This window comes from Colletotrichum jinshuiense, chromosome 5 (genome assembly GCF_051148585.1).
Source record: "Colletotrichum jinshuiense chromosome 5, complete sequence".
NCBI classification, from domain to species: Eukaryota; Fungi; Ascomycota; class Sordariomycetes; order Glomerellales; family Glomerellaceae; genus Colletotrichum; species Colletotrichum jinshuiense.
In genome coordinates, this window is record NC_139312.1 from 2,766,932 (window position 1) to 2,782,139 (window position 15,208).

General features: G+C 57.8%; 4 protein-coding genes across 4 annotated transcripts; 3 read left to right on the plus strand and 1 right to left on the minus strand.

Annotated features, from left to right (window-relative positions):
• Positions 1–217: 217 nt before the first annotated feature.
• EsH8_V_000691 (LIM domain-containing protein) lies at positions 218–2,370 on the plus strand (the record flags this gene model as incomplete). The annotated part of the gene is made up of 3 exons (XM_083273207.1): positions 218–332; positions 396–506; positions 557–2,370. The coding sequence occupies 3 exons, from the start codon at positions 218–220 to the stop codon at positions 2,368–2,370; spliced, it is 2,040 nt and encodes a 679-aa protein (XP_083125922.1).
• A 4,766-nt stretch (positions 2,371–7,136) lies between these two features.
• On the plus strand, positions 7,137–9,382 carry EsH8_V_000692 (DUF3405 domain-containing protein; the record flags this gene model as incomplete). Its single annotated transcript, XM_083273208.1, has 2 exons — positions 7,137–7,438; positions 7,525–9,382. The coding sequence occupies 2 exons, from the start codon at positions 7,137–7,139 to the stop codon at positions 9,380–9,382; spliced, it is 2,160 nt and encodes a 719-aa protein (XP_083125923.1).
• A 1,444-nt stretch (positions 9,383–10,826) lies between these two features.
• EsH8_V_000693 (uncharacterized protein) lies at positions 10,827–11,633 on the minus strand (the record flags this gene model as incomplete). The annotated part of the gene is made up of 1 exon (XM_083273209.1): positions 10,827–11,633. One exon carries the CDS (start codon positions 11,631–11,633, stop codon positions 10,827–10,829), a length of 807 nt encoding a protein of 268 aa, XP_083125924.1.
• Positions 11,634–12,778: 1,145 nt separating this feature from the next.
• EsH8_V_000694 (alpha/beta fold hydrolase) lies at positions 12,779–14,009 on the plus strand (the record flags this gene model as incomplete). The annotated part of the gene is made up of 2 exons (XM_083273210.1): positions 12,779–12,993; positions 13,070–14,009. 2 exons carry the CDS (start codon positions 12,779–12,781, stop codon positions 14,007–14,009), a joined length of 1,155 nt encoding a protein of 384 aa, XP_083125925.1.
• Positions 14,010–15,208: the final 1,199 nt, after the last annotated feature.

Sequence of the window (15,208 nt, forward strand, 5' to 3'; positions counted from 1 at the left end):
TCGCTTTCTAGAAACAGTCAAGAAGAGCCTCGTCCCCCGGTGCCCCGTGAGCTGCTCCCCTCTTCTGCTGCCACTTGCGTTTTTGGACCGCAAACCTGCGCCCAACGAAATCAGCTTGATGCCGCCCCAAAGGCGCCTTGGGATACGGACGACTCGCCTTCACTAAACACACAGGAGGGCTTGGGCGTCTCGGCAACGAGACCAGAACCCGCCCGAAATGGCTCTCCCACGGCAGTCGAGCTTCATGCCGACTATCAAATGCTCGTCATGCGGCAACCAGGTCGAGATTTCCATGATGGGCGAGCACATCTGCGGCGGCCCGGGTGCTGAACGTGAGCCGTTCCCCGTCATACAATAGCTTGTCAAGACAATGAAGACTTACACACCACGTATAGCATCACCACCGCCAGATCGTCCGGACAGCATAGGATCATACGATCAACCCCCGCCTCTCGACAACAAGTATGGGCGGATGGCACCCCCAACTCTGGACACAAGCGCTGCGAGTACGTTCACATTCCATCGACCAATACGAGTAGATTGCTTACCAGACTAGACTTACCCTACATGCGACAGAGCCAGCTCACACCAGTAAGCACGTCGACCGGGTCAATCAACGTCTCGCCCAAGACTCCAAACAGCCAGGCGCTCGGCCGGGCAGACGATTACTTCCAGCCGCAGATCGCAAACGACTACGCCTCAAACCAGCAACCTCGACGCCCCGGCGGCTATGGAGGTTTTGACGATGGAGATGACTTTGGGTCGGACCAGATGTACCCGAACGAGCCGAAGAAGCAGGCGCCGAGCCTTCTCCAGCGCATGAACACTATCGCGCCCGGGCCGTTCGAAATGGGCAGGAGACCTGGGGCACGGGGGGCATCGAAGAACGCTTTCGCGCCAGCCAGACAAGACTCGTTGACGCCCGAGGACAACGCCGGCGACCGGCCACCGACGTCGGCATCGAATAACTCGTTCATGTCTTCCGGGAGCAGTAACGCCGGCGGTATTGCACCACCCAAACTACCAAGAAAGAACGGTTATGGAGGGTTCGGGCCCCCGGGGACGACGCCAGATGAATTCGAGCCCGAGCCGTTCACGAGCCGAGCCGGGACCTTTCCGCGTCCCAGCGAGCCTGCCGAGCCACCGTTGAGAACACCCTCGGCACCAGGTGCGCGACCTGACAGACTGAGAGGCGAGCCCAACGGAGCTGGTGAGCATGAGAGGAAGGTATCGATGGGACCAGTCACCTCGAGAGCACCGCCCCCGAGAACAAGTCTCCTCCGCCCGACGACGTCGGGAAGAGACGGGGTGCCGCCAGTCGACCTGGCCAGCGAGTTTGGCGCATCTAACCCGTATCACACGCCTTCGGCCTCCACCTCGTCGGGCGCTTCCTTGTTCAGTCATGGTCGCCAGGCAAGCTCCCAGAGCAGCTCGCAATCCAGTCCGGCGAACCCGCAGTCGCGTCGAAACCCATCCAACACGGCAAACTTTGACAACCTGATGGACGACATCGAATCGTCGATGGCTGCCATGCAGACGCCCAAAGACATGCCACCGCCGCCTCAGAAAGCGCCGTCGAACCCGTACTCCAGTCGCCGCGGACCACCATCTGCGGATCTCCGAGACGACCCTGCCATCCAGGGTGGGCGTCCGCCCGCGAGGACGCCGATGGCGACGCCCGACTACGATTCTCGCACCCCCATGGATCGTTACGCCCAAGGACACGAACGCCGCCCCAGCGAACTCAGCCGCAGGCGCGACCCCAGTGCCCCCTCTTCCCGAGGGAACTGCAAGTCGTGCGGCGACCCGATCAAGGGCAAGAGCATCTCCTCCGCCGACGGCCGCCTGACAGGGCGCTACCACAAGGCCTGCTTCGTCTGCACAACCTGCAAAGAGCCTTTCTCGTCGGCCGAGTTCTACGTCCACAACGACAAGCCCTACTGCGAGCTCCACTACCACAAGCTGAACGGCAGCCTGTGCGGGACCTGTGGACGCGGCATCGAGGGCCAGTACCTGGAGGACGAGGAGCGCGTCAAGTACCACGTGGGCTGCTTCCGGTGCGGCGACTGCGGCATGTCCCTGTCCAACGGTTACTTCGAAGTCAACGGCAAGGCCTACTGCGAACGGGACGCCTGGCGCCGCTCTCAAAGGCCTCGGATGGGCAACGGTGACCAGCGACCACGCTCGCCCGGCGGTCTCGGCGTACCGGGAGGCCCCGATCAACGTCAAGGCCGACGGCCAAGCAACGGCCAGTCCGGCATGAGACCACCCGTCGGCCTTCCTCGCGGGCAACGGATGGGCTCCAATGCCGGCCTCGCCCCCCCTATGCCTCGCATGAACAAGCGCATGACGAGGCTCGGAATGATGTAAGCTGCCAGAGGCCACTGTCCTGGAGGCGCACAACACACATACACACATACACACAAACAAACAAACAAACAAACACATACAACACACAAACAACATAAAACATATTCGCTTCGCCGCATATGAAACCGTCACTTACATTGCATTTAATACCCCACGACATATTTCACGACCGCGACATACCCTTGCACTCATCTCGCCATATCCACTTCTTTTTTATGCTGTCTAGAGTTCGATATACCCAGTCCTTTCGTGGACTCTGTTGATGCCTGCACCGAGACGACGTGAATGTCTCGTCTTCATTTATTCGGCGACTGTTGAGGGAGAGCCCTGGGAGGGGGTACCGTGTTGGCATTGGACATGAGTCCAAACATGGCATGGTGTTGAAGGCGGAGGAGGAACTTTGCAGGCAACAGGGCGCACATGGGTGCTCACAGAATAGCTGGCCGTCGAGAGTGGGCAGGCGGTCGCAAGACCGGAATCCATACCACGAGCCAAAATAAATAAAAAAGAATCACTTCACAAATCAAACCCAAAGTTCCCATGGCATGCTACTCGTGACTGTTTGTCGTCTTGGGGTTAACAGGTAACCTTTTGATGATTTCGGACCTGCCGTTTGCGTTCCCGATACTGTGGGATCATATGATGGATACCGTGGAGGACGAAGGACGGCAAGCCGGATGTGACAGTGTCTCGGCTTGAAGGCAGATGAGGATTTCGCCCGCAGCCCCCCCCTGGAGAGTCATCGGCCGAGGGTTTCGATACGCCGCTGTTCACAAAAGGCTCGACCGGCTACCAAACTCACTCTTTCACCGACCACCACCCTCTAATTCGATGGTTTCTTCTGGGGAGGGGGGAAGCTGTTTTGGTGTCTAACCAAACACCCTCCGGGGCGGTTTCGGACGAGCCCAGCTTGCCGCGCCGGCGAGGCGAAGGGAAGCAGAGGCCGGCACGGGGACGGGGATTTCCTTCTTTCGGCTCGGGGAAGGGGGGGGGGGGAGGGAGCGGTCCTGCCGGTGATCATTTCCTCTCACGTTCGAGGGGGCCGAATCCCACCCCACCCCCTTGTTTAGTATGTTCCCTTCTTATTTTTCTACAATTATTTTTTCCGGGCTTACGTGTTACAATGGGAGAAGCTCTGGGGGGACGAGGACGAGGAGAGGCAGACGCGCCGAGAGCTCGACCAAGGAACGAGGATCATCTTGTTCTTTTTTTTTTTTTTTTTTTTGTCTTCCTTCCTATTCTTGTCCCCTTCCAGAATTGCACAGAGCGGGCCATGCGCGGTTCTCCACAAGAGGTGGTTTCAAGAAGAGTGCAAGTTTTAGGATGGGACGGACGGGCGCTAGCTAGGCGTCATGGGTTGATGATGTGCCCTTTTTTTTTTTTTTTTTTTGGTTCTTTCTCTCTTTCGTTCCGTGGGCGTGGCCTCGACCGCATCGTGCGCATTCCGCACGGCCAAAACCGCCAGGAAGGGGAGGGGTGGGGGGACTTTTCTTTGCGTGCGTGGTGGCCGCGCGAGAAATGCTGACGGCTGTGGTTCGTCCGTGGTCCTGGGAATAGGGGAGAAGGGGAGGGGCGGCTCTTAAAAGCGGAGACTGTGTGGTGAGGCGTGATTGGGGAAGGGGTGAGGGGGTCTGTTGGCCAGGTTTCACTGCGTGCGGATGCCGTCGTGGGGCCCGGGTTGATGACGATGGAAATAGCATGAGCAAGATGGGATGTGCCTGGGGGGGCAATTGGCGGCGGTGAGGGCGAGATTGGGAGAGTTGTGCCTGGATGGATCTCCCTTTGAGTGCGCTGATGCACGATGCGATATGCGGCTGTTCCAGGGAGTGGGGGTTTACCATGAGCGAGTGTGTGTGTGAGAGAGATGGAGATGGAGATGGAGAGAAAGAGACAGGATGAGATGTAGTTGTTTCTCTTGACTCATTGGCGCAGACATGACAGCGCCGAGACGGGCAAGAGGAGCACTTGGTGAGGGCTTGATTGCGGGTTTTTTCTTCTTCGCGGAAATGATTGTCTCTGGTGGTTTGAGATAAGAGAAATCTTTTGGCACATGGTTTCTTTTCTTCGTTTCTTTGGTTCTTTGCCTTGGACAGAAGCAGTGCGACCTGCAGGCTGCTTGCGAGCTATATCTGACGCTTGTTTCGACCCGATGTCGCGACAGAAAAGAAAAAAACAAGAAATAAAATAAAAATAAAAGCATGGAACGAAGGGAGGGGGGAGAGAGCCAAAGTTGAGACGGCCCTTGGCATTAAACAAGGGCTAGTTAAGCTGTTGCATGTTTTTTTTGAGGTTTGCCGTAGCGCTACGTCTGGCGTTTTGGCGACAGACGTTTGTCCACGGACGGCCGTGAGTGTCTGTGGGCGCATGGGCGGGCTGGCTGACGCCTGCCTACCAAAAATGTCTGGCGGTGCGTCTGTCTATTTGACTTTTCGGCGCCTCCTTGCGCGATGGTACCAATTGACAGGACACCTTCTCGAATGGGCAGAGGGGCCCTGGCGATCTTCTTCAACTTCCCATTTGAGGCATGTAGACGGTTGTCCCCGTCCCGCGCGCCGTGTCCTCAGGTAAGGTATGTAGTGTTACGACTATGGCTGGCTACATTTGAGTGGTAAGGCAAAGGGTCCCTGAGTCGCGGCTCGTCGCTGGCATCCGTATCCCGTGTCTTCTGCCCGTTTGTTGTCTCCCTGCTTGAGCAAAGCCAAGTCGCGTGGTGAAACCCACGGGCTCACGACCACACACGTGTAAAGTGCTTCTCTCTCGGGTTCAAGCGATGGGCAGGCAGCGAGGGATGTACCTCGCCTCAAAAACCAGGCGCCTCGGTTTCGAGGGATACATGGAGGGAGAGCGAGCGAGAGTGACAGAGAAAGACTTATGAGTTGTGTGTGTATGGTGTACGAATGCACTGCGATAGCTTGGATCGGCAGGGGGTAAAGGGGCGGGACTAGCGTGGGTTTGAGGCGCCACTCTCCCAGTCGTCTGTGTGGCCAAGGAAATGCGGCTTGGCCTCCAGTCAGGGGTGGGGTGGGGGGCGAGTGACAGCTTTACCTTTGGAACACTGTCCATTCCAGAAGCACAATAGGGGAGGCTAATGGGGGGTTTTACCTTTTTTTCCTTTTTATTCCTTCTCTTTAGACTCACGCACATCCCTTCTTTGATCGGATTGTTTCAGCAGCCATCAACGGCTCGGGAGCTAACAATGCGGTGGCTTCTTTTTTGTTCGGGAGTTTCTGGCCAGAATGTCTCGCCGTTTGGCGAAAAAAACCGGGGACCGCGCACCTTGAAATTCGAGTCGGGACGCCGGCGCGCAATCACGTCTTAAGATTGAGGCATCCACTGATCGCTGGCCCAGCAGCGACGCACTACTCGTGCTGCCCAAGTGGTTATGGCCGATTAGAGTGCTCTCTCCTGCGCTCCAGTCCGGACTTGGCTGGCTACGCCCCTTTTATTTAATTTTTATTTGCCGTCGACAATCGCACACGGATGGGCAGAAAAAAAAACACACGTCTTACAATGCGATGCCCACACCTTGCTTGCTGTGTCCCGCCCACGCCCACGCCCGCCCTGTGATGGATTGATTGCCGGCTGCCGGAGCAATAGCAAACCATCCAATCCTCGCCCTCGTCGCCCTCCCCCTTCCTGGGGTGGGGGAGATCCGCGCCGTGTGGGAAAACTCGCGTCCCTCTTTTAGAGATTAGTTGCTCTCGCGGCCACTGGTGATCTACACCCAAAACCTGAAGATGGGCTCGCAACCGGCCCGTCCTCTTACCACGTACCGCCGGCAGTGTATGATGGTACGTGTCCTACCTTGTCGTCAAGTAACCCCCTTGGAGCTACAGATACTGTGCATGCTCCCTTCCTATCCATTTTAATCCACCCACTTGTTGCGTGCGAGCGAATCCAACGGCGCCCTGCATCGCCCGTTGCCGTTGACGTAGGATTGAGAAGACGAACGAGACGGGTTAGTCGTGTGTCTGTTCCGTCCCTTTTCCTCTCCTTGCCTCCAAGCTCCTCGCTCCCTGCTTCCGCTTCCAAGATCCGCCGCCTTGTCTCTTGCCAAGTGTGGCTTGCCGCCTCTCCTGTCCATCCCATCCTGCCTGTCTGCTGGTACTTCCTGCTGCCATTGATTGCCCAGTGGTCGGTCGACCTCACTCCTGGTCTCCATCCGTCGTCGTCGTCTTCGCTGCCGTTCTTCCTTCCTTCATTCCCACCCACTCCCTTTTGCCATCTGCAAACTGCGATTGCAGCAACAGCGTCCAGGGCTTTTGCTTGACCAGTCGACCTTTTCGTCGTTTCACTTCGCACATCACTTTTTTTTCCCTACTCGCGGAGGAGGCATCTCTATCTCCCCGCGCTCCTCTCCTCGCCCCGGTCAATTGCACCACACCCACCCCCCAAAAAAATCCAAACAGGGTCTTCTTTGATAGGAGCCGTGCCACTCTTTAAAATCAAGGTGCCTTATCCAATCTCGCCAAGCCCCATTCTAGTCCCGCTCAACAACGGCATTGTTGTCAACCGCGCTGCCCATTTCGGTCTGCGAGAGAGCGCGAGAAACCACGCTCCGTCAACTTCGAGTTCTGCGCTGCGTCGTTGTCCCCCTCTGGTAGTGTCTCGCCGCAGCATGCCTCTATAGCGCTGAGACAACATTCCACCGTCACCCAATCGCCGTCTGATAGCGACATCGCACCCGTTTCAGGCCGCCGATTTTTAGTAACCCGCCCGTTGCCGTCGCCGTCGCTGCCGCCGTTGCAGCTGCCGCCGCGCTGGCAATGTTGACCATGCTCAAGCAGCAATCGCCGAGGGGCTTCGTCGCCCCGAGGGCCCGCCCAAAGACGCTGCTCTTCCTGGCCCTGGCTGTCGTCTCCGTCTACTTCCTCGCCACCCGCGGCGCTCCCGCCGGATATCGCGTAGTCCCCTGGGACCACGGCGCCGCTCCGCCGCCCGAGAACCTCGAGCCGCCAAAGTCGGAGGAAGAGAGGAAACAGGACGAGGAGAAGTTGAAGCAGGAGAGAGAAAAGCATGAACAGGACCTGCGAGACGAGTTCGCGCGCTTGTACGAGGCCGCCAAGAAGTATGTGCTTTACCCGCCAAACCGCTGTCGCGGAAACGTCGATTGTCGATTGGGCGCGCAGATTACTGACCGTTACAACTCTACAGGCTTCCCGGTAACGATGCGATCTACGGAAACACGCTCAACTCCCTGAAGGACAAGGAGAACAGGACCGCCGAGCACGCCGCTAATCTCCGAGAGTCCGGCACGCAAGAGGAGGCTTACACGAACCAGCGAGCCGTCTACTTCAACCCCTACCCCGACTACAACGGCCTGGAATGGAACAAGACGCACCGCGCGCCGGTTGTGCCGTGTGTCGGTGCGACTGGCGAGCCCGTCGAGGACCTCTTGGTCTTCAAGGGCCACCCCGCAAAGTTCCCCAACCCAGGCTTCGGCGGTTTCGACATCCTGAACATGGACGGCAACATCTGCTACGAGCGCGAGACCAGGCTCGGCCCCTACGGTCTGCTCCCTCAGCTCAGCAAGGCCGGCCTCCGCATCGATTGGGACAACATCAACTGGGGCGATCTCCAGGAGAAGTGTATCGAGAGGAATGCGGCTCGGTTTGACGACGGCAAGCCGAACGAGTACATCAAGACTGCCTACCCCGACATCGCCGAGAAGTACGGTCGGGATGTGGACGAGGCTGAGAAGCGCGCCGTCGCTCGAGGATTTACTGGCGGATCAAAAGCTGCCAAGGTCACGAAGCCCGATACCCGAACCGCCGTTCTTCTGCGCACCTACACCGGCAAGAAGTACACCGACAATGACAAGCAGGTCATTCGCTCTCTCGTTTCCGAGCTTTCCCTCCGATCCGGCGGCGAGTACCAGATCTTCCTGCTGCTGCACGTCCGCGACCAGGCGCTCGACATTTGGAACGACGAGGCGACCTACCAGTACGTGCTCAACGAGCATGTGCCTCTGGAGTTCCACGGCATCACCAAGCTGTGGAACGACCAGGCCGTCTGGAACGTTTACACTGCTCTCACGGACGAAAACGAGAAGAGCGTCCACTCGGCTCAGTGGCTCTCCGTGCAGAAGTTCAGCCAGGACCACCCCGAGTTCGACTTCATCTGGAACTGGGAGATGGATGCCAGAATCATCGGCCACAACTACGACTTCCTGCAGCGGCTCGACGGGTTCGCCAGGAAGCAGCCCCGCAGGGGCCTGTGGGAGCGCAACGAGCGTTACTACATCCCCGAGTACCACGGGGACTACGATACCGACTTCCGCAAGGACGTCGAGCAGCGCACTCGTGGCAACCAGATCTGGGGACCCCCCAAGCTACCTTTCATCAACCCGGTCGGCCCCAAGCCTCCCGTCGAAAACCCTGAGAAGGACCCGTACAAGTGGGGTGTTGGCGAGGATGCCGACATGATTACCGTCGGTCCCATCTTCAACCCCATCAACAGCAGCTGGATCATCTCCGACCACATCTGGGGCTACAGGAACGAGCAGTTCCCCGACCCCGCGAAGACGCTCCCTCGTAGGACCACCATCGTCACCCAGTCCCGCGTTTCGAAGCGTCTCTTGGACATCATGCACGTCGAGAACCTCCGCGGCAACCACATCGCTTCCGAGATGACCCCCCAGACCGTCGCACTTCTCCACGGCTTCAAGACGGTCTTCGCGCCCCACCCCACCTGGTTCGATCGTCCCTGGAACGGCACCTTCCTTGCCCAGTGGTTCAACCCCGGACCCCGCGGCGAGAGCGGTGGCGAAGGCAGCCCCATGGGCTGGGGTAGAGAACGCCGGTACCAGGGCATGACCTGGTACTACCGCGCGGAGCCTCCCCCAAGATTGTACAACAACTGGATCGGGTATATCGATACCAAGATTGGAGGCAAGAACTGGGAGAAGGCCCACGGTCGCCCTTGCTTGCCGCCGATGATTCTCCACCCCATCAAGGAGGTCAAGCCGACAGAACCTGGCTTCGCGACCCAGTTCGAGCTGTTTTACGGCTGAATGCGCTCACGCAACACGATGGTGTACGATGTACGAACAAGACTTGCTTCAAACTGAGTTCCATGGTCTCTCTGATATGATGTTGGCAATGTGTGGAACGGAACACTGGCAGTCGAGGCGACTGGACATGAGGCGCGTCGAACAGGGCCCGATGCTTGATGTGATCCCGAAGATGGGGCGTCTGCGAGACACCACGAGCCCACATTTGGCCGAGAGTTTATGAAGGATAATGACCTTCGAGCAGGCGCCGTCTTGGTCTGCAAACACCGCACGATCTCCACCGGCGCATTTTGTCCATACGTATGCGGGGCTGCCGAGGAGATGGGGGAAATCGGCACAGTGTCGCCGTCGGAGCGAGGCGTTTTTCTTTTTCTTTTGCTTGTTCGCCTTCTACCCGTGGAGCAAGATTCCATCAGGTATTGCATCGCAGAAACATACCACAGCTGTTCTTCTTTTCTCCTTATTTGTCCCATTATGACACACTTTGTTCTTTCATTCCTCGGCCTCTTGGGGCATTTCATAGCGATCAGGTCCTTCCCTCTCGAAGCAGGATGGTGCCCTTGAGCGACCGGCTTGGGGGGTTCGCCTTGTACAAAGTTTGCGTGTAGACGGATGGATGTGTGTGAGATAACGTGGCAGGTTCTTTTTTTCCGACGGGAAACGGGTATATAGAGTTGCTTCTCCTGTGAATAGGAGAGCGAGCTTGTCAATATTAATTGTCATATGGCCGTATTCGTTGTGGTTCGATAAGCGCTAGTGACACCCATTGCTTCGTGGACTTGTTCGGGTGGATGTGGGGGACACCTGACGCGGATGGCCCTCCCCGACGATGTCGAGGTCTTGTGCCCGTCTGTTATGTTCCGAGGTTCAAGCTCCGAGGGTTTTGATCCATGTCGAGTCCTCCATTCGACCCTCGTACCACGCACGTATACATCGCCCTACATTAATGGACCTCACGGACGGCATCGAACCGCGGAATACGACAGAACATGTGCACGAGGAGGCAGAGTAACTCGACGGCATCTTATTAGTTACGTCAGGGGCTTGCCGGATGACCTCAGCGGTAGACGGGAGTGTGCGGGGCCGGTTGTGCAGTAAATAAATAAAACAAGTACATTCATTCACTAGAGTAGAACAAGGAGGTGAAAACAGAGGAAAGAAAATGTCCCGCCCAACCCAAACTTGTAAGCCGTCCGTCCCTTCGAGGCCCGATCCCGTGTCCCCCAGAGCCATCGCCACACAGAGAGCCGTGTCGTCGATGTAAAAAGGGACAAGGATAGAAAAAAAAATATTAAAAGAAAATGGAAACCAAACCGTTATCCTGGCGGCATTGGGACGTATCCTCCACAACGTCAGCCCGCCCCCGTCCCTGTCCCACTCCAAAACACCACAACAGTAGCAGTAGCAGCAGCAGCAGCAACAACAGAAACCCTCTCCCCCTTTACTAGATGCTGAACTCGACGACGCCGTCGCCGACGACCCGGGCCTCGGCCCCGTGGCCCTCGATGTCGCGCCACTCCTGCATCAGGTCGCAGCAGCTCCGGGGCAGGCCCGCCATCGTGAGGCGGCTCTCGGTGGCGTCCAGGACCTCGACGCGGTCGCCGCTGACGTCGCCGGCGCACTGGGCGATGAGCGCCGCGTTGTCGGGCCGCTTGCACTTGCCGCCGGCCTGCTCGGCCTTGGCGCAGGCCGCCTTCCAGGCCGCGATGGCCCGCTCGACGGCCGCGGCGAAGAGCTTCTGCTTGACCTCGTCCTTCTTGGCGGCCTTGTCGGCCTTCTTGTCCTGCTTCTTGCCCTTCTTCTTCTTGCCGTCCTTCTTCCCGAACTTCTTTCCGGCCTTCTTCTCGTCCTCCTTCTCGGCCTTCGTCTCACCCTTCGTCTTCTCCTCCTCGCCGCGGCGGTCCAGGCTCCGCGCGGCGACATCGGCAGCCACCTCCTCGGCGTCCTCCTCGAACGCCTCGGCGGCGGCAATCTCCTCGAGCTCGTACTCAAAGTCCCGCAGCAGCGTCTCGTCGTCCTGGTCCTTGAGGTAGAGCGCCTCGAGCATGGCGCCGAAGAAGGCGGGCACGCCCTCCAGGGCGCTGAGGTCCGCGTCAACAGCGGCCAGGTCGGCCTCGACGGCGGCGATGTCGTCGTTCAGCGCCGAGATGTCGTCGTAGAACAACTGCTCCTCGGACGGCTGGGGCGCCGCCGCGGCGGCGGCCATGGCAGCGAGGCCGCTTGTTGCGGCGATGAGGAGTGCGAGACGCATCTTGTGTTTTATCTTTTGGTGGATGTGAGGTATTCCCAAGGGCGTGGTCTTTTTTTTAAGGGGGGGGGATGGAGAAGAATTTGACAAGTCTTTTGGAAACGATGAATGGATGGCTCGGAAGTGTGTTCTTTGAGCAACGGTTGAAGCGTTGGGCGGGCTTATATACCTCTGGGTTCAAGTCATCAGGGTCGCGAGAGGGTTTACGTATCGCGAGGATACGCTTCTGGTACGCATGTAGGGCTTCCTGCTCGCTTGGTTCTGCAAAAGCTTAACTCGTCGCGATGCAATGGTCCTCCGTGTCTGCTGGCAACCTTGGTTGTTCACGCCAGCACTTGGGCAGCGGCCCTCGCCGTGGAGCCCAGAAAGGTCACCCTTTCGTCTGCGGCCCATGGAAGGCGCTGTTCATAGTTTCAATACTCCGAACCATGGGACGCTTTTGCGTGTAAGACTATGGTCGTGAGCGGGTTGGACCTTTGGGTTCATATCAAACATGATTATCCGTCAGCCACGACACATGCGAATGCCAGTGACTATCTCCAATGGTTGAAACCTTGCAGCAGTTTCTATAGCCACTTTCTAGATGTAGATGCAATTAGTCTTTTACGTTTCTTTTTCGAGAAGGGGAGGTTCGACATCAGGCCAAAAGACGCTCGACAAGGGCGCATACTGTGCCTGTACTGCCTCGATGTCCGCCAAGCCTACAACGGTCGCGGAGGAGAGAGAGGACCGGCTCTCAAAGGTTCAATGAGCTCGTGGGCAATTTATTGAGATGATTTCTTTGTTCGCGGTTAGAGGCCTGTTCGCGTGGAATTCCGTGTTGGACGCACTGTATCGGCGTAGTCAGCACGGCATCTCCCTAGAAGTAAGCACCAAAGTCCTTCCCTAGCACACCGACGCGCGCTCCTTTGCGGCACAGCGGCACAGGTCGGCGACGGCCCGCTGGTCATCCGGGTCCTGCCCCAGATACGGAGCGCCCAGAAAAAAACAAAAGAAAAAGGCACCGCCGAAATGTCAGCAGGAAGCATCTCAACAGATTACCTACATCCACCCTGATGACTTGATACCCATCACCCCGAGACCTCAATAGCGCCACCTCCCGAGAACTCAATAGCTGGTATCCTCACCGATACCCCGATAAGACACCGATGTCTTCGCAAGAGGCGGCCGAGCGGGGTTCCAGCCCCGACCCGGACCCCGCAGAGTTTCTCAATGACCCCCGGTTCCATCAAACCTTCACCTTGCCGGCCGGGCCCAACCGGCCGCATCCGTTCCAGGTCACGTACAGCGACTACGGCTACCGGAATGTAGACGACCCATCCCGCGAGCACGTCATGCTCCTCTGTGGTCCCCTTCTGGGCAGGTAAGCCAATCCCATTCTCTGGTCCACCCTCCTCGCCGCCGTGCCCCCCGCACATATCACTGACACATAGCCGCAGCCGCTACCTCCACATCGCCAAGGACGAGCTCGCTAAAAAGTACGGCGTCCGAATAATCAACCCGGACAGGCCAGGCTTCGGCGGCACGTCCGAGGTGGGCGTGCAGGACCGCGTCCGCGTCTGGCTCGAGATGGTGCCCGCCCTCCTCGAGCACCTCGGCGTCCGCCACATCTCGGTCGCCTCGCACAGCTGCGGCACCATCTACGCGCTCAACACGCTGCTGCACCTCCGCCACCTCCTCTCCCCCACGCGCCCCTACGTGGGCCTGTGCACGCCGTGGGTTCGCCCGTCCCGTTCGGGCATCACGACCATGACGCTCGCCGGCGGGCTTCCCGACGCCGTGCTGGGAAAGTTCCACGCGGTCGCCGGCTTCTTCAATCGCAGCGTCGGGCCCGCGGTGGAAATGAGCAGCGTCGCCTTCAACCGCCTCCTGCCGTCTCCGCAGGCGACGCCGCCGACCGCCGCGCCAGGGCCGGGCGGTAATATGGCCAAGTTTGAGCAACGGCTGTGGGAGCCGCTCTTCAAGCGAGTGTACTCCGAGAACACGCAGGGTCTCAGCCAGGATGTCATTCTGCTGCTGAAGCGAGGGGGGGACGCGGGGTACTGGGGCGCATGGCAGGATTACGACACGTTCGTCCCCCTTTTGGCAAATGCAGAGAGGAGCCTGGCTGCCGGCGCGGCAGCGGCAGCGGGGGCGGGGGCTTCAAAGTTGCGGGTGGAGGTGTTCTTTTCGGAGCAGGATCATTTGATTGGCACCAAGGATGGGCCAAAGTGGTTTGACCATTGCTGGAGGGCTGAGCAGCGCGGTGATGAGATTGAGTACACGAGCTGCGTGGTCCCCGGGACGGAACACGACTACATCTTGCGCCTAGGTTTTGATGTATTTGAGCGGATGCTCCGCCAGATAGCTGGAACAGACCAAACTTTGGCACTGGCGTAGGGCGTGGCTTGGGGTGTTCCACGGGTACTCGAGATAAATTGGTTTTCAAACTCTACCAAGATGGCTCTCCCCAGATTCGCGATGGGTGGGATGCATGCTTTGTTGTCAGATTGGTATCCCTTGTCATGGAGAACTCGGCTCCCTCGATATAACCCTATGGGAATGCCGAGCGTCCAGGGTGTGAGTATACCACCGAGGTTAGATTTCCAGCCATTTTGCCGGCCTGGTTAAGTTTGCCGTAGGAAGTAGGGCCACACCGAACGTCATGTCATCACTTGAACCGAGGCACCTCCAAGCAATACATCCTCGTGACTCTGTTTCCACAAATTGCTCGATTCGGGTGCGAGTCCAAACAGGTGTGCAGACATCAGATGACATAGAGTTCGTGGTATTTGGACACAATAGCGATTGAGCACACCCTGAAGTCCCAGCCTGTACCGGCGGTCTCTGAACCCCATTCGCTCCAAAAAGGTACTGCGAACCAGAACGAATATCTCATTGAATGCTCCCACAAGGTAAGGCAGGCCAAATGATATTCCAAGAAAGGCATTGATGCTTGCTCGGCCATCCCTCGCGGATTGGGTCGGTTTTAAAAAGTCTCGGTTCATGATATTCCCTAAAAGACAATGGTCCAACCTTTGCCTCAAGGATGGAAATATTTCAGGAGATCAACGAACGCGTCCTATTGACTCATAATCGTAATCCATTCATCTTGACAGTAAAAGAACTTGATCTCGCTGGCCTGATGCCGATGTTGAGCAAGGGTCGTGGTCTTGGCACCCCATCATCTCGTGGTCAGGAGATGAAACAACGAGAAGAGATGCTTGGATGGTGTTCCATGAATTGGCTTGTGGGAGAGTCTGATGACGAAAGTTGGAACGCCGAATACGTTCAATCGACCGGCCACGTCGTTTGCTTCCTGCCCGGGCCAACCTGGAAGCCGCCTCGGCTCCAATTCCTGCGATGACCGGTAAGATCTGCATCAGCAGCCACAGAGACGGACAAAGAAAGAAAAAACAGGTAACGATCCTCGCCTTTCGGAGAAACATGAGGCCCTGCATGTCGAGGACGTGACGTTGGGAAGTCCGAGACAGTGCGTTCCGCAACCAAAGACCCGGGGCCGAGGTGAGGGTTGCTAGGCGCAGATGACATCTGTTAATGACCCCACGTAACCCTCCCCACATCCTTATCGTGCCCCA